The sequence below is a fragment of the Aspergillus fijiensis genome (assembly GCF_003184825.1).
Source record: "Aspergillus fijiensis CBS 313.89 unplaced genomic scaffold BO72scaffold_85, whole genome shotgun sequence".
Taxonomy (NCBI): domain Eukaryota; kingdom Fungi; phylum Ascomycota; class Eurotiomycetes; order Eurotiales; family Aspergillaceae; genus Aspergillus; species Aspergillus fijiensis.
This window is the reverse complement of record NW_024469061.1, coordinates 76,377-98,277: the sequence shown is the minus strand read 5'-3', so window position 1 is coordinate 98,277 and position 21,901 is coordinate 76,377. Positions and strand designations below refer to the sequence as shown.

General features: G+C 51.1%; 9 protein-coding genes across 9 annotated transcripts in view; 6 read left to right on the top strand and 3 right to left on the bottom strand.

Annotated features, from left to right (window-relative positions):
* Window positions 1-685: 685 nt before the first annotated feature.
* Window positions 686-2,268, top strand: BO72DRAFT_390651 (aminopeptidase P family protein; the record flags this gene model as incomplete). Its single annotated transcript, XM_040941819.1, has 2 exons — window positions 686-779; window positions 881-2,268. The coding sequence occupies 2 exons, from the start codon at window positions 686-688 to the stop codon at window positions 2,266-2,268; spliced, it is 1,482 nt and encodes a 493-aa protein (XP_040795985.1).
* Window positions 2,269-2,960: 692 nt separating this feature from the next.
* On the top strand, window positions 2,961-3,498 carry BO72DRAFT_453172 (uncharacterized protein). The gene is made up of 2 exons (XM_040945916.1): window positions 2,961-3,205; window positions 3,284-3,498. Exon 1 carries the CDS (start codon window positions 3,026-3,028, stop codon window positions 3,185-3,187), a length of 162 nt encoding a protein of 53 aa, XP_040795984.1. The 5' UTR covers window positions 2,961-3,025; the 3' UTR covers window positions 3,188-3,205; window positions 3,284-3,498.
* Window positions 3,499-6,059: 2,561 nt separating this feature from the next.
* On the top strand, window positions 6,060-7,041 carry BO72DRAFT_294678 (uncharacterized protein). Its single transcript, XM_040940387.1, has 2 exons — window positions 6,060-6,640; window positions 6,714-7,041. The coding sequence occupies exons 1-2, from the start codon at window positions 6,309-6,311 to the stop codon at window positions 6,742-6,744; spliced, it is 363 nt and encodes a 120-aa protein (XP_040795983.1). The 5' UTR covers window positions 6,060-6,308; the 3' UTR covers window positions 6,745-7,041.
* BO72DRAFT_294748 (uncharacterized protein) lies at window positions 6,805-7,418 on the top strand. The gene is made up of 2 exons (XM_040940388.1): window positions 6,805-7,034; window positions 7,113-7,418. The coding sequence occupies exons 1-2, from the start codon at window positions 6,838-6,840 to the stop codon at window positions 7,222-7,224; spliced, it is 309 nt and encodes a 102-aa protein (XP_040795982.1). The 5' UTR covers window positions 6,805-6,837; the 3' UTR covers window positions 7,225-7,418.
* A 495-nt stretch (window positions 7,419-7,913) lies between these two features.
* On the top strand, window positions 7,914-10,830 carry BO72DRAFT_294665 (J domain-containing protein). The gene is made up of 6 exons (XM_040940386.1): window positions 7,914-8,137; window positions 8,191-8,275; window positions 8,354-8,580; window positions 8,647-9,304; window positions 9,367-10,302; window positions 10,378-10,830. The coding sequence occupies exons 1-6, from the start codon at window positions 8,108-8,110 to the stop codon at window positions 10,542-10,544; spliced, it is 2,103 nt and encodes a 700-aa protein (XP_040795981.1). The 5' UTR covers window positions 7,914-8,107; the 3' UTR covers window positions 10,545-10,830.
* A 765-nt stretch (window positions 10,831-11,595) lies between these two features.
* On the bottom strand, window positions 11,596-13,269 carry BO72DRAFT_294789 (Zn(II)2Cys6 transcription factor domain-containing protein). The gene is made up of 3 exons (XM_040940389.1): window positions 12,857-13,269; window positions 12,664-12,761; window positions 11,596-12,583 (listed from the first exon to the last, which is right to left on the bottom strand). Exons 1-3 carry the CDS (start codon window positions 13,058-13,060, stop codon window positions 11,860-11,862), a joined length of 1,026 nt encoding a protein of 341 aa, XP_040795980.1. The 5' UTR covers window positions 13,061-13,269; the 3' UTR covers window positions 11,596-11,859.
* Window positions 13,270-16,308: 3,039 nt separating this feature from the next.
* BO72DRAFT_294627 (uncharacterized protein) lies at window positions 16,309-17,121 on the top strand. Its single transcript, XM_040940385.1, has 2 exons — window positions 16,309-16,350; window positions 16,454-17,121. The coding sequence occupies exon 2, from the start codon at window positions 16,593-16,595 to the stop codon at window positions 17,055-17,057; it is 465 nt and encodes a 154-aa protein (XP_040795979.1). The 5' UTR covers window positions 16,309-16,350; window positions 16,454-16,592; the 3' UTR covers window positions 17,058-17,121.
* On the bottom strand, window positions 16,855-19,208 carry BO72DRAFT_294582 (D-arabinono-1,4-lactone oxidase). Its single transcript, XM_040940384.1, has one exon. The coding sequence runs from the start codon at window positions 18,916-18,918 to the stop codon at window positions 17,185-17,187; it is 1,734 nt and encodes a 577-aa protein (XP_040795978.1). The 5' UTR covers window positions 18,919-19,208; the 3' UTR covers window positions 16,855-17,184.
* Window positions 19,209-19,701: 493 nt separating this feature from the next.
* BO72DRAFT_463381 (putative gelsolin repeat protein) overlaps window positions 19,702-21,901 on the bottom strand; it is a gene marked incomplete at both ends in the record, with an annotated part of 6,478 nt that continues 4,278 nt past the window's right edge. Inside the window, 2 exons of the mRNA XM_040946592.1 lie at window positions 19,702-19,948; window positions 20,007-21,898. Coding sequence (XP_040795977.1) covers window positions 19,702-19,948; window positions 20,007-21,898 — 2,139 coding nt within the window. The remainder of the gene's footprint in view (window positions 19,949-20,006; window positions 21,899-21,901) is intronic.

Below are 21,901 nucleotides of genomic sequence, written 5' to 3'. Positions count from 1 at the left end.
TCCGGGCGATGCGTTCGGATGACGGCGTATCAAGCCACTTTTTTTATCAGCAACCATTCCAGGCCCTCGCTAAGGGTCTAAGACAGAGAGGGAGTGCATGTGTTTGTTGGTTGGCTGGCTGGCTGGCTGAATGTCCCATTTAAACAGAATTCTAGTCATAAGGTACAGAACTGGGACAATTTGACCCCTCGTTCCTGGATCAATCTTTATCTTGCACAGTACGGAGTACTTGCCTGTTTTCTCTCTCCCTCCAATGCAATGCAAGGCCGCGACCACATGAGGAAAAATGATGATGACATCCTCATTGTTATCGCTGGTACGGGACTGGTAAGATACGGAACAGATACGGGATCGCCCGCAGTCACTCTTACCCCATTGCGGGTAGGGATCGCGTATCGGCTCCGTCTGGCGCGTACGGACTAGACTATGAACTAACTAACTGGAACGTTAACTGACTCCCTCCCTCCCTTCAGGGGACCCGCGTTCCAAAACACAATCAAATGCCAGGCGCTTATCTCCACGCTTGATCTTCTCACCTCCTTCGTTACCCTCTCTTCCTAGTCTCATCGTTGTGCTTTGTTCCCTTCCTCCTGCGTGGAATCCTCCTACTTCCGGGCCATCCCCTCCTGCGCTCTACACATTGATTTAGTCCTCACGTCTTGGTTAGCGCCTGAATTTCCAAGCAATGCGTGTCTCAGCTCATCCGGATCTTGTCTCCGATCTGAAGGTCTGCAATGTTCGCTGGTCCGTCAAGGGCCATGAATTCGATAAATATCCAGGTATGCTTGCATGTTAATTGTCGGTTTGCTCTGCCCCTCCCTTTCTTCGATAGAAACACTTGGTTGGATATTTGTTCAACGCTGACAGACAATTTGCACAGCCAAGCAGCATGCGCGCAGGGTCGCGATGAAATTGGGGGTTTGTAGCGGCCTTATCTATCTTGCCGGCACACCAACAATCAATTGGGGCGATTCGGATCAACCGCAGACCTTCCGACAAAGACGCTACTTCTACTACCTCAGCGGCGTGGATGAACCCGATTGCTTTCTGACCTACGATATCAAGAAAGACCTGTTGGTTCTCTATGTTCCCGACTTCGATTTGCATCGGGCGATCTGGATGGGGCCCACGCTGACCGTCGACGAGGCTCAACGGCGGTTTGATGTAGACCGAGTTCGCTACCATACCTCCCTAGACAATGATATCGCGTCCTGGGCCCAAGGGTACAACGACACCGCGCCCGTGTATGTTCTTCATACGTCTCAGCAACCCGAAATACCAGCCACCAAGCTCCAGATAGACCACGAGCACCTGCTTCCTGCGATGGATGCGGCTCGAGTCATCAAAGACAGCCATGAAATCCAACTAATTCGCCAGGCAAACATCATTTCTGGCCTGGCTCATCGGAAGGTGCTGGAGAAGATCCACAAGATGACCAACGAAACACAGATCGAAGGACTATTTCTGGCCACATGTGTGTCTCACGGCGCGAAGAACCAAGCGTACGAGATTATTGCTGGCTCGGGTCCCAACGCCGCGACCCTCCACTACATCAAAAACAATGAGCCTCTGAAAGGTCGACAGCTGGTCTGTTTAGATGCGGGGGCGGAGTGGGAGTGCTATGCGAGCGATGTCACTCGGACGTTTCCCCTGGGCGCGGAGTGGCCCAGTGAGTATGCTCGCGACGTTTATCAAATTGTAGAGGAGATGCAAGAGGAATGTATCCGGCGCATCAAACAGGGGGTACGATTTCGAGACTTACAGCTCCTGGCACACAACATTGCCATTCAAGGGTTACAAGCACTGGGCGTACTCAAGCCTGGACCTGTAGAGGAGATCCGTGAGTCAGGGGCGTCGGCAGTTTTCTTCCCTCACGGACTGGGACACCACGTCGGACTGGAAGTCCACGACGTCTCGGAGAGGCCAATCACGGCCCAGGGTCAGCGGGCAAGACGCGACCTGGTGCCGCCCACTAGCCTTTCGTTTCCAGTGTTAGAGGAAGGTATGGTGGTGACGGTCGAGCCCGGCATCTACTTCTCTCAATTGGCGCTGGCCAATGCTCAGAAGCAACCGCTCGCCCGACACATCAACTTCGTCGAAGCGGTGAAGTACATCCCAGTCGGTGGAGTGCGGATCGAGGACGACATCCTAGTGACGGGGACGGGATACGAGAATCTGACGACAGCGCCAAAGGGGAAGGAGATGCTGGAGATCATCCGTCGCGGGATCGACAATAGCCGGGGGAGCCATCAGTCAGTTGTATCTTGACTGCTTTCTCCTCAGTACACTACATGAGTAGTAGACAGCTTTGTATCCCGGGTTGCTTGGCGGAATCCAGTCCGTGTTTCACAGGCCCTTCGACTGTCTAGACCGTTTAGCGTGTGTGGATCGTTACTAATTCAGTCAGAGACATCATCATTGATGGAGGCGAAACGTGAGTAGTGCTTCAAAGACTCTGTGGGCTTCTTTCTTCCTGTGACTATCATAACCCTACTTTTCAGGCTATACAAATATTGAAAAGAAATCTATAACCTTCACAGCAGGCACTTCACCCAGCGTATCTCAGAGATCGAACCTTCAAATCGTACTCTGCACAGTACTTATCGTAGTTGACGGGATATATACTGTACCTAATATGGCCGAACTGTCTTCAGCGGCAGCGTAAGCACCAGCGGCACAAAAAGTCCCCTGATGCGCATGTTAGCTCGGTCACTCTATGGAGTCCATCAACAATGAATTAATGATCCTACTGATTGATCCCACAGCAAACCCACCCTGGCGGAGAATGACCCAGTCAGTCCATGGCCCCCGGTCAATTGATTCCAATCTAGACCGAAACCTGCAGCGCCGCGGATAACCATGCCCCCTTCTTTTTTCCGGGCCCCGGGCACACAAAACCCGAGGACTCCAGAGTCCAGACAGCACTAGAGCCTTCACGATCTTTCCGAGCCCGCTTCCGTCTCCACTCCACAACAAGTCCAGGCACAAACCACACACAATTACATGCTCGACTATCCAATCTACTATGTCTACCTTGCGAGACCGGACACACTGTACTACGACAACGGGAAATGAAAAAAAAAAATCCCACTCCCCATGTCTCAACGGTGGGATTGCAGGCTGCAGCTGGGCTAGCAAGCTGCTACTACGTAGCCGCCCCAAGGAAAAAAGGGGGTTCGCATTTTAGCAGCCGTACTACGTATTGGTATGATCCGATTTGGGCTACTTGCATTGTTATTTGCTAAAGGTTTGACGAAATGACGGGTTACATCTGTTCGAGTAGTAGGGTTTGGCGAGATGATACCACATCTGTCGGGATATGTCATCTATAACCTCCTTTTCGAGGCAGAGACCCTATTTCATTGTCTAAAGGCTATCGGCCTAGGTTTCAGGATTGGAAAAGCTACTAGCCCTCTGTGATCTGATTCAAGAGAATGCGATGACTACAAAAGCATCTTCACAACTGGCGTCATGAAAGGATGAGACAGAGCAAACTCCCTATTATTTGCTTTTGGCATGTGGTTGCAGAGTTGCAGCAAACTTGAGTAAGGCAATATGATTGACCCCATGCTCATACTACAAACAAGATTATAACCAGGATTTAAACAAATGTACTGTAAATTACCGGTAGCTTCAGGCATTTGCATAAATTCCAAACTATGCTGATTAGAACCCGAACGACAAAATGAAATACAGAAAGTGGAAAGAGACAACTCACATTTTCCCACCATCATATATACACACACTCCTTCCGTAGCGCATGTAGGAACTTCTGTAGGGCTGTCTAGGACAGGGTCCTTCTCGGCTACGAGCGGTTGAACATGTGTCATGGTGGCATTTGGCCACGACACGACAGATTTTTTCTTCCCCCTCCCCCCCTTTTCTTTGCCTGCTGTCTCGCAAAGGCACTCCGTGAGTATTGTTTATGCCTCGTTCTGCCTACGTGGTGTCGACTTCATGGCTTGAGTGGGGTTTGAACTGAAAGCATGGAACAGGCGTGGGGAGTGAGTTATGGAGCAGCAGACTACGGAGTGCATCATTATGGTCTATATCTTTCAAGGTGCTTGCATGTTGTGAGTCGCTGAGACGAGCAGGAAGGCGTCTGCAGACTGCATGCTTGCTGCAGACGGAGTAACTTCGGATGCTTGAGTGAATTATGCCTCAGCCTGCGAATTGAACAGACAAGAAAGTCAAGTGGTTGTGCACAGAAGTGAGTAACATGAATTGTTGCGAGCTGGCCTTGATGGCTTAACGATGTTGAGTTGTAGGAAGCATATCTACTGTAATATCCGTATGGAGAAAGTGGAGAGAAAATCGAATTAATTACATTGCCCAGAATTTATTCGCTTACCTAGCACTTTTCTCATAATGTGAATATCAAGATACTACCGGTAAATGTACAGTGCATACGGTACTTGCTTGCGCCAAGGTAGCACGTTCAATAAGCACAGTACATACATATGAGTACGGAGTACACGCTGCATATCTAATTCTGCCTGCGGGAGCATATCCCAGACTATCCAAACAAAACTGCATTCAGCACACCTCAAACCGACCATTTCAACCCAAGCACAGCATAACCCACCTACTATAGAGTTTTTCCCGCCCGCGGCCGCCCAATCGCACAATACGGAAGCTACATTGGGCAATAATAACCTCAAAAGTCACAGAGGATTGAGTCTTCTCCAACTCCGACGGAGGTGATGAGATTCCAACTCACGAGTATCCACAAAGACAACCCAAGCGCCGTCAATCCCGAAACAACAAAGGATCCAAGGACCTTATGAGCTCTAAGGCTCTCGGCGGCCTTTCGGCAACCCACAAATCGACATCCTAGACCACACCTCGTACTATGAAACGGGAAAAGAAGGGATGCCTAGTGCCTACAGTACATACATAGTGTACGAACAAAGGGCGCGGACGCGGACCCAGGACAGTAAGCCCCGAGCCCGATATCGCCCGTAGTCTCGATGCATGCCGAACCTGCCGTGGTTGGATGTTGTCAACCTGAGTGAGTTCTGAGGGCCTGACAATTGAGCAATCTTGCACCATGCGTCACACAAAATCTCATCACCCGCTCGGCCCGTTACGGCATCGTTTCCACTTGATTGCCACTGGAGGTTAGGGTACAGGGGCGTGTACGATGACGGGCGTACGGTATTGTCAGAGCCTCCATGGAGAGGCAGACTTCTGAGAAAGAGAGAGTGAGAGAAAGCGTGGTTTGCTCTTCCTTCCCTGGTCCGAATCCGAAATGCTTGAGGATCCCGCCTGCATGGCGTCAGCCCACCCTTCCATTGGCCTACTTACGCTTTGCGTTTATTTTGGTTGCGTTTATTTCTTCTGGTTTGCTACCATGTCCCTGGTTGCCTGGTTTCAACGTTGCCTTTATACAGTAATTACTACAAACAGGATATCCTTTCATGAGTTGTGGTTCTCTTTGACATGGCTGGGAAGACCCCCCCTCAATTGGGTAGTTGGTTAGTAGTTTTGCAGGTCTGTCAGGCATTCAAGTCAAGTCAGGCCGAGAATGAAGTGGGAAAAATTCAGTCTTTGTTGAAACTCAAAAAAGAAGACCAAAATAGAATAGTCTAGCACCTCAGCAGCACAAAAAGAATAGTTGACTTGGCCTAAGACCTCAGATGGGGTCCTGATGAGGTGACTCAGGACTCAGGAGTTCAAAGAGAGGGAAATTTGTAACAATGAGCCCTAACTCTGCGGAGTCAACCCTTGGAAAGGGAGCCACCAGAACTACGCAATCCAGGGTGAACATTAGATCAAATTTCACCATTCCTAGCATTCTAGATTTTGGCAATAACGTCTGCATCAGTGTGGAGTTGTTTGACTAGGGGGCAGAAGACATTGTGGGTCCCGAAGCCGGATGTGAAGATTTTCTTTGCCTGGTTAGGTTTTTTTTTTTTTTTTCTTTTTCTTTTTTAGAGGTACTGAGTACCTCTGTAACCTTAAGTGTTTAGTGAGTCACACCACCGCCCAACATTCCTTCGGCAAAGCCAGCCGGAGTCATACTACCACTAGAAGTATATATACAGTAGCTCCGCAACCTTCGATCTCCTGATCTCCCCCCTCTCCTCCCTCTTCACCTCATCTCATCCTTCTCGGGGATGATGGTCACTCCTTTCCTTACCGTTTGATAAATCAAAAGATATCCCGGAAACAGTTCTCGACTGTTTTGTGGTGGGTGGTTGTTTGTCTATTTAAGCCTCCCCGGTTTGATCTGCAAAACAATCGAATACCTTCAACATAATCGACCTCCTCCAACTGCGGAAAAAATATAGGCGAACTGTTAGAGAATGGGCCAGAGGCACAACAGGCGTCGCACTCGTCCGCGCTCTCGAAACCGCAGCAGCAGCATAACCAACAACAACAATCGCCTTAACCTCATCGAAGCTATCTCCCGACCTCTCAATTCAGTCCTACCTTCGGCTTTCGACTACCATGAAATTCCTGCCCCAACCTGGCACCATGGGGATTTCATATGGCAGACTCGACATCGCACGATGAGGCTGGAAACCTCCCACATAGAGGCGGAGCAGTGTCGACTTTTTGGTGGTGAACCCGGTGACGACGTGGGCCTTTGCTATCGGATGCTGGAGTATTTCGGTGGGCTTGATTACATCGACTGGTGAGTTGTCTTCTTCTCCTGGCTCTTTTTCAATTCATCAATAGAACATCGAAGCTGACTCGCTACTTCTTAGTCCCCAGTCTCTGAACGCACTACCTGGATGACGCGCATAAATATTCGGAAATCGTCGGCCCTTTTTGAAAACTCAACGATTCACAAAAGTGTCAGTCAGACGGTGGAAAGTAAAAAAGAAAAGTATGAAGAAAAATATCCCAACGGGCATCTCCAACATGGCATGGATCTTGAAAACAAATTCAATTGAAGTTGGATCCTCGGGCCGGGCTGTTCCATCCTTTGCAGCCACTACAACTCGACGACATCAGCAGGACGAAAGCCAACGGCGATCCCACCAGCCTCCCGAGAGGCTTCGAGAAGCCAGATTTCACTGGGCACTATCCAGGCCAATGACTTGCAGCAATGAAGGATCAGACTCCCCGAAGAGGGGAATTATATCTGGATTGGTCTTCTGAACGGCCTGGCCATCTGAACTTTGGTATAGAGATATTTCCTCGCAAGACTTGGTGACGTCGAGAGCAGCGATGTCTTCTAGCTATCGGGCATTGCCGAGTTTGTGGGTGGGTTGAGTTCGTGTCTCGGTTCAGCTCCTCTGGATTGTGATGCTTGAGTTCCCTGCCTTCGCAAGCTTGGCTTGGTGCTGGCGTGGAGGTCATTCCTGCACCTCCGTCTACACAGCCTTGGCGAGGACATCTCCCATTCTCACGCCTTTTCTCCTCAGTGCTGGGGCCCCTGGTGCTCGATATACAAATGAGGACATGACAGCTGGACAAAAGTGTTTTGAGCTGGCGTTCTAAAAACAGATGTTTTATCCAAAAATGGGGGTTTTTTTATGATGAAATGAAAGCTCAGACATAAATGCTTGTTGTATGGCCTGTTTATGTCAGTACCGGAGATCTGACATTATCGACTCCGTGGTAGATAGAATGTTTCCTTTTTTTTTTTTTTTTTTTTTAGATGTACACGATGACCCTTCGGAGAGGTTCTGTACAGTACAAGATACATTAAAAATAACGTCTTCCCGCACACATTCTGGTCTACATCGTCATTCAGCTACTCCGTAAATGGCTTGAGTTAACTAACTGAAAAGCGGGAAGAGGCTTGACCCTGAATGCTGGAAGTAGTAGGCGGTGAGCTCCGCCGCCGCCCTGGAAAGGACACGGTCGATCACAAGGCACGACCGACGCCGATACGATAATTAATCGTTCGGGACATGCTCCGTCGTGGTCTTCTTCTTCCTCTTCCACCACACGACACTCCTTCACCGTTGACTGGTAGGGAGATCATGACCACCAGCTCAACGACCTAATCTGTGCTGCTTTCCACCCAGCTTTTCCCCTTATCGGACATATATCCAACTTCCTGTCACATATTTTGAGCCCAGGAGCTGCACTCTTTGTCCCTCGTCCTGCCCGCTGCGGGCGACCGTGTCCATTGTAAATTTACTGCACCATGTCGACAGACTACAACTATGACGACAAGGTAGGATCTCCACGGGCTTGTGGGCTGGAAGAGAAGCTGACAGGTATTGCCAGGGACAATTCTTCCCCTTTTTCGTCCTCACCCTGACGAGTCTCGTCACTTTCCCTCTGACGTACAATCTCCTCCGGCCGAGCAAGGGTGAGTGCCGGACCATAATATCGCCTCTATGGTGCAACTTGGGATCTCCCGAAACTGATGATTGGCTATTTTGTGTAGGACTGGAGAACACCGCACCGCGGATAAAATCAGACTTCAAGCCCGAACATGGCGACCTCATTGACGCGCAGAAGCGCAGGCGTCTGCGCAAGGAACGTCGGATCAAGCGCATTGTCACAGTCGTGGTGGGCTACGCTGTCATGGCTTGGATGGCATATTTGATCGTCGTCACAGCACGGACAGTACCTAAGATATGGGATCCGTATGACATTCTTGGTATCTCACGGGTGAGTCCCTCGCGAACGGAGTATCCCTGCGAACGGTTCTAACCGGCATTATTTGTCTCTTACCAGAGCGCCGACGAGAAAGCGATCTCCAGGCACTACAAGCGCCTTTCACTCGTCTACCACCCCGACAAGATCCGCCCCGATCCCGCCAAGAATGAGACCATCGAGATGCTCAACGAGCGCTTCGTCGAGCTCACCAAGGCCTACAAGGCATTGACCGACGAGGAAGTTCGCAACAACTACATTCAGTATGGCCACCCAGACGGCAAGCAGAGCATGAGCATCGGTATTGCTCTTCCCACGTTCATTGTCTCGGAAGGCTACTCCAAGTACACCCTGCTGGTCTATGGTGCTCTGCTTGGCGTTCTTCTCCCATACATTGTCGGCCGCTGGTGGTACGGCTCGCAGCGTTACACCAAGGAGCGCGTTCTCGTCGCAAGTGCTGGAAACATCTTCCGGGAATACAGAGACGACATCACCGATGGCGGAATAATCAATGCGCTGTCCTCCGGCGATGAGTTTAAGGAGATGTTGCAAGGACCCCGGTCCGATGCTGGATTGGTGAAGCTTGAGAAGAAGGTCCTGGCGGAGGATTCCTCGTATCTGACTCCCGAGGACCGCGCGGTCATCAAGGGACTCGATGATTCGAGCAGACGGAAGGCGCTGGCGTTACTCTGGGCCTATCTCGGTCGCGTTGATCTGGGAGACGCCACGCTCAACGGAGGTAAGTCAGAACTCTCCCTCAATCAGCTACATGGGGTTTACAACATACTGATTCCAACTCAGAAAAATATGAAGCCGCCCCTATCGCCCTTTCACTGAACGAAGCTTTCACGGCCATCGCCCTTGCCTTTGGTAATCTCCGACCAATCCTCGGATCCTTCCGCACCGCACAGCACATCATCCAAGCCGTCGCACCTGGCTCCTCTCCACTCCTCCAGTTGCCGCACTTCACGGCGAAACTCGTGCAGACTATCGAAGGTGCCGACAACAAGGAACACTTCACCGTGCAAAAGTTCATGTCCATCCCGGAAGCCGAGCGCTACAGCCTCACCGTAGGCGCCGGCCTCCTGACTGAGAAGCAATACACGACCGCCATCAACGTTGCCAAACAACTCCCCGTTCTCGAGGTTTCCCGGGCCTTTTTCAAGGTGATGGGCGAGAAGGTCATCACGCCGAGCAGTCTGGTGCAACTCGTCGTCAAAGCGCGCTTCATCCCCCCCGGTTCCGCCAACGCCCCCGCCCCTTCTTCCGCCGACCTCGAAGACATCGATCCTGACGAGGATGACCTCGACGCTATCATGGGCCGCAACGGCAAGAAGACAAAGGTGGTGAACGGCCAGAGGGTGGAAGAAGCTAAGTCCGAACCCGTTCAACCTCCGCTCGCGCACGCCCCCTACCTCGCCCGCGACCACTCCCCGCGCTGGCATATCTTCCTGGCCGACGCCAAACAGGGCAAGATGGCTGTGCCCCCCTTCACCTTCACCACATTTGACAAGCCCCTCTTCGACCCCGTCACCGGCAAGCCCACGTTCAACGTGCAGACCCTCAAGATGCAGTTCCAGGCTCCACCCCAGGTCGGTGACTTCACTTTTGTGATGCACATGCTCTGCGACAGTTATTTGGGCCTCGACACGAAGATGGAAATCACCCTGCACATCGACGATCCCGCCAAGGCCGCGGCGTTGGACGAGGAAGATGATATCAGTGAGCCTGATGAGGGTGAGTTCCCTAACAAACGCCTTCTTACACAAATGATCAAAGACCGTGAGAACCTAACGATTTCTAAAATTATAGATTCGATAGCCGGCCAAATGCAAGCCCTAAAGACCGGCCAAGCCCCCAAGAAGAAGGCCAAGAAGCCTTCGGCGGAGTCTAGCGAGGACGAGGAGAGTGATACCGATGGTGATGCAGGCGATACTAGTGACACGAACACGGAGACGGATATCGATGATGATGATTGAAGGGCATATTTGCATTAAAGGGAACGTCATAATCGCAGGGAGGCTATGTTTTCCCACCCGTCCGTCCTAAGGGAAACAAAGTTAAACATATAAACCCAACCTATACGTGGAAAGGAAGAAAAGAAAAAAAGAAAGTCTTATGATACCTTTAGCTCTCCTTTTCTTTTCCTTTATTATCTTCCCCTTTGCTCACCATCCCTTGTCCTGGTTTGATCTTGCTTCGGGAACGGATCTTCTTACCTCTTTTCCAATTTTTTTTTTTCTTTTTTTTTTTAAACCATTTTCAATGTTTTCGAGTAAAGAATATACCTAGGTTTTCGTTCATCATCCTTGGCATCTATGTGTCTTGTTTCGAGTGGCATTCAGAGGGCTTGGGTCGTTTTGATTCCAAGGGGACATGGGCTGGACAAGGAGGTCATACTTGATGAGACTCCATGGCGGTAATCGCCGGATCAACAGCTATTTCTTTGCTATTTAGCGTGGGCAGAGTCTGTGCCGCTTTCCAGGCTGACGTGACTACTGACCGGCTGATTGTACTTACGAGTCCTTGAAAATAGCTGATACGGATTCAATGTTCATGCACACAGTCGTCTTCTTCTTTCCTTTGCTTTCTTTTGTCTTTTTTTGTGGGCGTACTTTATTTCTGCCATTGCGCACTAACCCCTGTACCTGTTTCTTTCCGTTCTTTGGTAGGTTGCTTGTAGCTACAACTAGCAAAGCTCACAGTTTCAGGTTTCCAGTAAGGGTAGATCTTTCCGAAGAAGAAATCTTGAGAATCAAGATTTGATCGAGATACCAAGGGGTCCCCGCACTGTCTATTGCCCTTGTAGCCAGGTTGAGCCTGTTTGGACCTCCTGGTGATGGCATCTTATGTTGGGTCTTTAGTCCTCGTCTCGATCAGGCACATCAGGTGTGCGGTGCGGGAAGTAAAAAGCATTGGGTAGTGTAGGTGAGGAGTAAACTCGCCCCGAGGTTCTGTTTCACAACTGGAACGTGGAGTGTAGTAGAAGGCCCCGTAAAGCTTGGTTGTTAGTCTCTAAAAAGAAAAAAGAGATTCCTGTTGTAGTCAGAGTATATAGCCATCCCACGTCGTAGAAATAACAACTGACTTGGGGTATATGAACGTGATCGTAAACACCATGCTGCAAATGAGATCTTCAAGATAAGCAAAGCGACACAGTCATTGAGAAATAGATGATGGGCAGAGTGGCTTTCACCCTGTCTCTGTGCAGTTACATCACGAGATGAAAGGTGTACACTAGTACGAGGGACAGGGATTTGACAGAGTGCCCAGGTTCTATGATTATCCGCTATGCTAATCACAACGATATGACCAGCTGGTCGCAGGAGGTGGATAGATAGCGTGCTGTTCAGGGACGTGCAAGGCATAATCACCCATCAGGCTCACGGACATGCCGGATCTAATTACAGGTTGTTGCTGCATTAGGCCGACCGGCAGCCCGGAGCTCTTGCTGGATTCTGCGCCAGAGTCGGTACCAACATAGTAGTAACATGGCTGCTCATGAGCAGTCATCGATGGCCCAGTATCCGTGCACTTCAGTTCGCATGCAAGGGCCATGGGTTCCAAATGTGGGCGAGGGAATGCCATAGTCTGATAACCTGTGTGTGTTTGATAGCTCTGATACGCCCCTGAGTGGATATTCTGAACTGGCTGCATGTCCCATCTCCACGGGTCGCTGCATTTGGGCGAAGCGAGCACGGGACTACAATCACTTGGTGAAGGCTCAGGAGGGGTGGCAGGTTCGGGTGATGGATCTGTTGTGGCGCTACTATCAGTCGAGGTTGACAGAAATCGTAAGTACTGGAGGTCTTCGGATTCTTCCTCCGGCTCGTCCGCATTTTCCTCGGCTTGCTTGATTAGACCTAACCGGTCTAGAATAGCGTGCGTCAGAGGATAACCGTCGGGTGCGTCCTGCAGTGGCTCCCCAGGGAAGTCCTCCTTGTTGACGCAAAGCTTATAAAGCCGCTGAAGTGCTTTGACCACCAGAGAGTGATGCGACTCGAGCATTTCAACGAATCTAGACATGTGCCAATCCACCAGTCAGTCCTGGGATCCTTGATAGATATCATATTAGTGCAGAAAAGGATCGAAACTGACCCTCGTGAGTATACTTTGGTTTGCGTAGCCTTCCTCTCCCGAAAGAGACATGGATGGTTGTACGCAGAACAACGGTTGCATGGCTGTTTCCCATCACACTAATATCCCATGAGTATCACCGCAGACCGCAAGCTCGTGCTATGGTAGAGAAAGATGCACACAGGGTCCTAGGAACAACCAATGCTTCACAAACCTTGGTCTTCTTGACTCTGCAACGATCGCATGCCTTCAAGACATGCTTGCGCTTGACTCGAAAAACACGCTGCTCATGCTTCTCGTCTGCCAACCCCACGCGGGACTCAAGCTGTTTCAAGGTGGTCACCGCAGCAAGATTATACATGGCATCTGGATAACCAGGAATGTAAGACTTGGGTCGCAAGCTAGGTTGACGAGACATCTTTGCATCGAACAAGCCAGAAAAAGTTGAAACATGTACGGGGGAGTGAGATGCAATTGAACGCCCACCAAGGATCAAGGTGGCAGGAAGGGTCTGATATGAGAACTTTGATCTAAAGTCTGACTAATCGAGAGCAAGGCGTAAGGAGGAGGAGGAGGAGGCCCCGGGAGGGGTAGTGGATGTCAGACTGCCGCTCGAGAGGAACAAGCAGGTGGGGGTGCGAGGACCTGACAAGGGACAAAGAGGCTGAGAGACATATCTATCAAATATTATTGATATCATGTCTTACCCCAACGCAGCCCCGCGCACGCATGTCGACATGACGACCCCGCCCGAATCGGACGTATATCGCTAGGACAGTGATGACGTGGTGAAGCAGCTTGTCACGATATCGACCGGACCGGTCGCTCGACGTCCTTCAGGCCGTTGTGTGTGGCTGTGGTAGCCTAGCAGGTACGTACACCAGGGAGTCCCCCGCAACCACGGGGGAATTTGGGGGGGGTTTGTTTCTGCCCGTTTGGCTAGTTGATACAGGTGACCAGATAAAAACTCGCTGGCGCGAGACACGCCAGTAGCCAGTAGCCAGTAGCCAGTAGCCAGTATTCACGCCTGGCGACGGTCCGAGCCGTCAGAGCTACCACGGGATGGATACGCATCGCTGCCACCGCACCGCTTGTCGGCACTAACCGGGTAAGACCCTGGTCATTTGGGCAGCCAAAGCCAGAGTAAGGTAAGCCCTCAAGGCTCAACCTGACTCTCTCCCTTTCTCTCTCCCGTAATTCTCGTGGGAGCCTTGAAGACCTTCTGGTGCCGGAGGAAACTCGTCCGCTGGCTTGAACCCGCAAACGTGCATCTTGCTCCGGTTTCCGTGGCTGTCATACATTATCTCCCTATTCTTCAAAATTTCTTTTTGGCCCGATCATAACATAGGCTCTAAAACCGGTTACCGGTGAGTCGGCTCACGGCCAGACAATGCCGCTGTAGAATAAATGGTTTCAAGCGGGCTGGAGCCCTTCAGCATCATCAGCTTATGCCTCATGAGCGACTCTCGAACACTTCCATAGTTGCCATTGGTACACGGATGACCAGCGCCATCACACACTCTGACTACTCTCGAGTCGTTGATGAGCGCGTGCCTCGCACTAGGCTCAGCGTTACGCCAAGGTGACCAGCAGCATCGACCCAATAGTATGGGCTGACAGTTGCTTTTTCGAGTTTCCGTAATTTTCGAATGGAATTGTTCTCTTTCCCGCGCTTGTCAAAACAACCAGCCTTCCTAGAATGCTCAGCTTGACGAGCTATAGTGGTGATGATACGTAGCGGGACCTCACTAGACCCCTTCGGATTGCGTCGCGGGAAAGTCGGTACCGTTGCACGCTTCCTAGCATATGCTGCAAGCTGCTCATGTGTTCTAAGAGAGCTAACCGTCTTGAGCTTAAAGTGCAGTGGTGCAGCTTGTCTAAACAAAAGCAGGGGTATCACTTCTAAAGTCAACTCCTTCGGTATCTATGCGTATCTCAATGCGGAGGCCTGGCAGGGCCACTGCTGTTGTGCGAGAGCCAGACAGTAGCAATCACGAAGAAGAGTAGAGCTCGCAGCGCATGTCTTCAGGTGATCACCTGATGTAATGTTGTGATGCTGATCAATAGCACCGGCATGAGCCAACCGTAGCAATAGCATTGTTCGTCATCGAGGCTGCAAAGATTGATCGAGGGAGCATCGGCCAAGTACGCCTGCATCATCATCATTTGGGGAGCACGGCTCGCTGGTCTTACAGGAAATACCGCATAATCCGAGTTTCGCAGAAGGTGTTAACCGCGCTTAGTGTTGTGCGTAGGATTCCGTGCACCTGCTCCGGTGGACGCCAAAACCCAAAAAGAAAAAGAAAAGAGAAATAAAGAAGGATAAAAAAAGAAAAGAAACGGGAAGGAAAACGATAGGCAAGACAACGCGAAGAGAAAGAGGGAAAAAAGTGAAATGGTCCACAGAGAATTACAATAGAATGTCTGTTCCATTCTCGCATTTGCCTTGCCGATCCTTCAACCTGTATCTTGCATTGCCGTCTGTGATGGTCAGCAAGGTTGATTGATTAGACAGGAGCATCACATTGGGCTTCCTCGAACCTGGGATTCAATCATAACCGCCCTCCGCCACCAACCACAATCAATTATAGGAACTTTCGGGAGGTGATTCTGTGATATAGGGCAAGGAGACCTGCGTCGCGGGCTACTGATCATTTCCCCTCTCTTTGCCACACTTGGTGAGAGGGGGAAGGGAGGGGCTCGAGGATCTTGCGTGGGTGCGAGCGAACCGCATGAGTTGGGTGCAGCAAAGGCCCGTCCACCCTGCAGATACTCGCTCAGTGACTCACTTGCAAGAAGCGGCGATTTTGTCCGTCTAGTGAAGCCTTTTACTATACTTTATCTCAGACCCGCTTCCTGTGGCCGCTGAACAATGCTGAGCTGCAACTGAGATAATCTTCTGTCACAATTTCGTGGCGCAGTCAAGCGTCGGGGATGGACTGAGCTGGCTCGGCTTTCTATTGTGGAAATCGCCATTCTCATCATGGGTATATTTCTGGCCCTTCTTGGATTCTAATCAGGCAGATGGTTTCGGGCGGGGATAGAGCCAGGATTGGGCGAATGATTAATGGGGGGGGGAGAGAAGAAGAGCATCAGACAAATTAGAGCATGAGAAAAAGTAGCGAAAGAAGAGGAACAAGAAGATGAAGATGAAGATGAAGAAGATGAAGATGATAAGAAAATGCGATTGAAAAGAATGGATCCATTCAGAAGAGAGAAAGCCCAATTAGGAAGGAACGTGACTATGCCCGCCAGTGCAGTGCCCGTGAGGTGCCCCCCACCGCCCCCAGGTGCGGTGCCAGTCCCAGCAGTGCCCAAGTGAGGTGCCCGCGGCCGCGGGGGCTCCAGCTCCACTGCCTGCCAACAACTAAAGCTGATACTGAGCTCGGAGAGTCCGAGCATCAATACGCTCAATTCTCTTTTCACCTCCCCAAAGGGAACCCGAACGGGCACCATACCGACCAGGTCTCATGATGATCTTTAGGACAATGGAAACAGCGGCCTATACTGTACTGTACACTGTACATCTCGCTCCATTCATTCATTCTAGTCACTACTTGTCAGAAGCCCTATCCTGGTATCACCTGCATTGCATGGCATAACCTAGCATGATCACATTTCTTTGCGCTCCTGGAAAAGACGGGCCAAGCCTTGTTTCGCAGAAAATGAAAGAGCAGGAATTGATGACCTTGCGCCTCTCCAGATCGAGTAAGATTCCCAGCAGAAGCAAGCAAATGCCACTAGTTAGCGGTTGGCGGGGAGGAGTAGTTAGTGCTGACTGACGTCTTGGATGCCGACAATTATTCCCAAGGTAGAGGAGGTCTCCCGCCTTGAAAGCAACCTTATACGCGAAGAGCTTGACCCATCCTTTGGGCGTATACATAGCCTAAAAACGCACCCGCCCTCAAAATCGTCATTGCTGGACGACCCTCGCGCACCGAGCGTGGACTATGTTGGCTCGAACACCGCTACGCGACCCGGCGTTATACCACAGAAGTAAAGGAGCCGATGACCTTTCAAGTAATCCAGGGTCATCCTACCAGGGAGTAAACAATGTCGATAGTCGACGAGGAGGATCAGCCGCTCCGATGAGACCCGGATACTCGCGACGGAGTCCCATTACCCCAAAAACTCTTTCAGTTGAGCCCAATGAGCAAGTGAACGAGAGATGGAACGCACCCTCAAAGTCCATTGTCATTCACCGCATGCCAGCTCATACTCGGGATGTAGCACACAAGGAGCAGCTAATCAGAGGAAGAGTCGATGAGGTGAAGATGCATGGCATTGTACTCGATCAGTCAAAACCAGGCCTGAAAAGTGACCATGCGTCCTCTGTAACACATCAAATATCTGGGAGGTGGAAGAAATCAATGGAAAGAATATACATTGAAAAGTACATGGATTGTCAAAGATAATCACCGGCCAACAAGATCCATTGGCTTACTCATTTTGTCCCACCACCCATGACAACCTACTACTTCGCATACTACCGCGCTCAGGTGTTTGCTCCTCACCATCTCATTGTCTTTACTTTATTGATGATCACGAGTGGCGATCAGGAAGAACAATGCTAGCCTCACCGGTTGCAAGAAGGTCGAAGCTCTCATCACTGGCTGCGGTTGTGGGAGGACTCAGACCCGTGCTTTCGACCGAAGCAAAGGACTTTTCCTTTTCGAGCAAGGACAAGGATACACCTGCGTGCTTCGTTTGCCAACTCTTGTCACCAATCCACTCCAAGCCGTCGCCCGCCCCGCGGACACCTGCCTTCCGACGAGCCTTCTCCCGTTCGAGAAGAGGGAGGCTTTCTTCCGTAGCAGTTGACTCACCAACGGACAAGTTCAGATTGCGATGGTGCCACTCGCCCAGAAACATTCCATCCGGGTCAACATCTTGGCGCACCTTCATCCATTCGTCCATGCCGCCACCGTACAGCTGCCTTAGTTCATCGCGCGTTGCGACGAAGTTCTTGGCCCAGTGCGGTCTGGCTCCCATCTCACGCATGAGCCATTCAAAAGCCTCGTAGTAGCGAGCCGTGCAGGGGGGGTCCCGATGATAAGGACGATAGAGAGTCGCATTAAGATACAAGGTCGGACCTTCAGAGCAACTAGGATCAAGGAATGGGCGGGGGTTCTTATTGAGTGTAGAGTCGGCAACTCTGACTTCGATCGGACAATGCACCCAGAGTCCGTCGACAGAGAATGGAATACGTGCCGTTTCAGCATCGCCGTTTAGCCAAGCAGAAAGCCGGGTGATAGCCTCCGGTCCCTTCTCCAAGGGAAGAGCCCATTCGTTAACGAACTGCGAGTAGAGACAATTCATGAGCAGACCGTCGCGGGCCGGCTCCACGGCTTCCGTGACCTTGGTTTCTTCCTTGAATCCATACTGCAGGCCGAAGACAAACCACTCGACCCATGGCAGGATGCGAGGGAAGTAATTGGCCAGGGCCAGCAGGTTGTGATAAATGTGGTAACCGACGGTTTCCCCATAAAACGTCTTCGGTGGAGGACGCACCGGAAGATCGGTCTTGTCTGCATGCCAAACGACCGCGCTCTTCTCATACGGCATCCACCAGACCCGTACGAACTCATGCGTGGTCCACAGTCCAGTCGACCATTCATCCAGAACGCTCGAAAGCTTCCGGCGGGACTGTCGCCATGCGACCTTGAAGGTGGGCTCAGCTTGTAACGTGACCTCGACAATGATGCCCAGGGCACCGAGGGAGATAAGGGCGGCGCGGAAGAGGTCGGGATTATTCGTTGGACTGCATCGCACCACTTGCCCATTAGCCAGCATGAGTGTCAGGGACACAATGCATTCCGAGATCAGACCATGCTGTAAGGAGCTCCCATGTGTGCCCGTCGAAATGACTCCCGCAATCGACTGACTATCGATGCTACCCAGATTCGACAAGGTGAGGCCATGCTTCTCTAACTGCTTTCCTAGGTCCCTCAAGCGTATTCCAGCCTGCACGGTGACCACGCCGGTCTCAGGCGACACCTCCAACACGCGACTGAAATCATCGAGGTTGACCAGCCAGGAGGAGGTGCAAGTCAGATCCGAAGGGGAGTGGCCACTACCAACGGTGACAAGACGACGGCGACAGTGACGGGCAAGGGTGACGAGTTTCTGGATCTCAGCCAAAGATTGCGGACGGACGTAGAGCTCCGGTCGGGAATAGAATGTCCTGGCCCAGGTGTGATGCAAATGATCGGTGGTGGCGCGAAAGGGCACGGCGGGATCGAGCTGCGAAAGTTTGTGAAGGATAGCGGGGTCCATGGTGGTGATGGTGTTGACGGTGGTTATTCTGTCCGATTGAGGCTCAATCAAGGCATACTGACCTATACAGAGAGACGCTCAATTCTCTCACAACAATGAAGAGAGTGAAGAATGAGAGTGTGAGTGAGTGAGCGGAGAAAGATGGAGGTGAAATCAGCGCGACACTGAGGGGCGAAAATTAAATGAGCGCGCGGGGTGGAAATTAACGGCCGATGACGAGCCGCGGTGGGTCGATTGCCCATCACAACTTTCTTATCTTTATCTTTGAAGGTAACTAAGAACTAAGTCAACTAGCTTACTGTAATCGTCTTCTGACACTTGATTGCTGTTCTTCCGCATTCTCTGGAATTGAATATGTTTGATATACACTCTTCTCTTAGTTGAATAGGATTACCATAGATGCATCCAAGCAAGCCTCATGATCCTCTCTCAGTAACCAGTAAGCACGCAGTCTTCTGATAATGCCAAGCTGGTTTGAAAACTTGAACCTAAACCTAATACTGTACACTGACACATACACACTTGCCATAAAAAAGGTCGCCTTTTCACTCCACTGTCCAGACTTTCTATGTTCACACCTCCATCACTTCCCCCTCAAACCTTGTTGCCAGGAACCATTCTGGTGCGGACCAGTATATGCACGATCTAAATGCAAAGACGCTATAATCAACGACAGACAAAACGAAAAGAAAGGAAGAGAAACAGAAGAAAGAGAGATACCGAAGACAAATCAGGGTATGATGCTCTTGAGAATATCGGAAGGAAAGGAAAGGTGGTCAGAATTCAGGGGTTGCGAAGCGCCTCGATTGCCGCGTTCAAAGGGAGCACTTGCGGAATACTTTGCCACGAGCTCGTGTTACACTTGCGGAATACACTGCTACAGCTCTCGGGAACTCCGCCGAGGGAGACGAAGGTTTTCGGGATGAATGGTCGATCTTGGAAAGAGGCCGCTAGGATGCTGTATTCATGCGCAAAATAGACCGCTGAAGCGAATTCAGCTGCGCGGGCTGAGGCTTGTTCACCCACAATCCTGTCAACATATGTTTAGCGTGCGACCTCGAGTCGTTCGGATCCCGGAGGCAACTTACACATAAATCTCAAAGTAGGTGTCAAGGACGTAGATCCCTTTGGCATTGATGTCCTTCTGACAAAATGGATCCACCTCTTGCACGGTATCGTTTGGACGAGTAATTGGGGAGGGTGAACCGGCTCGACGCATCCAGAATCCAGCCCGCTGCTGACCAAGCTCATGGTCCACACGAAGCAGTCGCGTGCGATACCGGTCAAGCTTGGGCTTCAGTCGCCAGTCATTGGCGCCCTTCTCATCTGCCGTCCTTTCGTACTGCGGGAAGACTTCAAAGAAGCTCTCTGGCTCTTCTCCTTCACCTACTTCCTCGAATTCACCCGTGAGGCCGAGATCCATCCCAATCAAGCGCGCAGCACCAATTTCTTCTGCCGAGCTGCCGAGTCCTTTCCAAAGAAACAACTTGCCGAACATAGCGGAGATCACGAAAGGATAGCCGGAGCAAAGGCTACTAGGCGAGAAGTTCACTTCATCGAACACCATCTGTCCTAGGTGCTTCCGTCCGCAGAGCATGAAAATAGCAGAGGAACTGGATCGTGAGCTAGAACCACGACGCGTGATGAGAATGCCACCTAGAGCCTGAATGAACCGCGCTGGCTCCTTGCCTTGCTTAATAATTTCGAGTTTGCATCCATTTTCCTTCGCCATTCGTCGAGAGAAGGGCTGGGCATCGTCGATAGCCGCATCGGGAACGTCATCACCACACCAGAGGTGGATCTCAGAACGCACGTTGCCGTCTGCCTCAAACATATGCACGCACAAGTACATGCTTCCCTCGTACAGAATATACTCTTGATTGACGGGAAGATCTTGCTTCTTTCCATCACCTGTGATCTCCCATATCTGGCGTTTGAGGGTTCTGATTTTCGTTTCGTCGCCGCCTTTCCCCAACAGCACCTGAGCATCGACATTCACGCGATCGCTTGATTTAGGTAAGGGCCTGAAGAAAGTGGAAATTGCTTCCCATGATTCGTCAGCCAAAGGGACAAGCGAAGCTGATGATCGTGGCGAGGAGAATCGATCGACGGAGGCTCGAGAACTCTTGGGAGGAACCGGGGGTGAAGGTAGGGCTTTGTCTCTAGAAGGAGCACCTTTGATCCCTACAGCAGCAAAGTAGGATGCGGGCTTTTGGTACGGTGCGGGTGATGTTGAGCCCAGGTTCTCCTTAAAACTGGTTCTCAAGGGCGAAGGGGAAGGTGACGAAAAGTGAGTCGGGGCGTTCCTCACAGGGGTGGATGGCAACGGTGCGGTTTTCGGAGGCAAAGGGGGTTTTCCGAGGAGAGAGCTTCGCAAGCTGGCAACAAGACCAGTACTCTTGCTATCTTCGAAGCGAGGAGAATCCTGGATTGGTGGTGTTGGAGGCTCGGTGCTCCGGTGGGCATTGGGCGACGACAGAGATTGTTGATCGACCAATTGCGGCGTAACTCTTTCGATCATTATAGGCTCATGAATAGATAATGGCGAAACAGGCTGGGTTGCGCCTGCACCTTCCAGGGACACAGAGGTAGAGGTATGGGAACCGGCCTCCGTGTCAGGAAGTGGCCAACCACTTGAGATGCCCACGGATTGTTCAACATGCGAAGCGCCTAGTATAGGGCTTTCCAATTCGGGAAACGGCGACCGACGTTCTTTGCCATCCAATGCATTATCTGCAACCTGAGTACTCGCCTTAACTTTCCCCTCTGCAATCGTCTCTTCTGCAAGCTTCTCGTCTGCAAGTCTCTGCTCCTCAGCGAGTCTTGCCTCTTCCTCCGCGAGCCTAGCTTGCTCCTCTTTCTCCGTGAGCCTGATTTGCTCCTCTTCTGCGAGCCTAGCTTGCACCTCTGCGAGTCTCTGCTCTTCAGCGAGTCTCGCCTCTTCTTCCGCGAGCCTAGCTTGCTCCTCTGCGAGTCTCTGCTC

Coding starts and splice junctions, on each gene's coding strand:
- BO72DRAFT_453172 (XM_040945916.1), top strand. CDS start 3,026: ATGTCTACCTTGCGAGACCGGACACACTGTACTACGACAACGGGAAAT.
- BO72DRAFT_294678 (XM_040940387.1), top strand. CDS start 6,309: ATGGGCCAGAGGCACAACAGGCGTCGCACTCGTCCGCGCTCTCGAAAC. Junction 6,641..6,713: donor GGGCTTGATTACATCGACTG/GTGAGTTGTCTT, acceptor GCTACTTCTTAG/TCCCCAGTCTCTGAACGCAC.
- BO72DRAFT_294748 (XM_040940388.1), top strand. CDS start 6,838: ATGAAGAAAAATATCCCAACGGGCATCTCCAACATGGCATGGATCTTG. Junction 7,035..7,112: donor GCCAGATTTCACTGGGCACT/ATCCAGGCCAAT, acceptor GGTCTTCTGAAC/GGCCTGGCCATCTGAACTTT.
- BO72DRAFT_294665 (XM_040940386.1), top strand. CDS start 8,108: ATGTCGACAGACTACAACTATGACGACAAG. Junction 8,138..8,190: donor ACTACAACTATGACGACAAG/GTAGGATCTCCA, acceptor AGGTATTGCCAG/GGACAATTCTTCCCCTTTTT. Junction 9,305..9,366: donor AGACGCCACGCTCAACGGAG/GTAAGTCAGAAC, acceptor ATTCCAACTCAG/AAAAATATGAAGCCGCCCCT.
- BO72DRAFT_294789 (XM_040940389.1), bottom strand. CDS start 13,060: ATGTCTCGTCAACCTAGCTTGCGACCCAAGTCTTACATTCCTGGTTAT. Junction 12,762..12,856: donor GCAGAGTCAAGAAGACCAAG/GTTTGTGAAGCA, acceptor ATGGGATATTAG/TGTGATGGGAAACAGCCATG. Junction 12,584..12,663: donor ACCAAAGTATACTCACGAGG/GTCAGTTTCGAT, acceptor GCACATGTCTAG/ATTCGTTGAAATGCTCGAGT.
- BO72DRAFT_294627 (XM_040940385.1), top strand. CDS start 16,593: ATGTTGGCTCGAACACCGCTACGCGACCCGGCGTTATACCACAGAAGT.
- BO72DRAFT_294582 (XM_040940384.1), bottom strand. CDS start 18,918: ATGGACCCCGCTATCCTTCACAAACTTTCGCAGCTCGATCCCGCCGTG.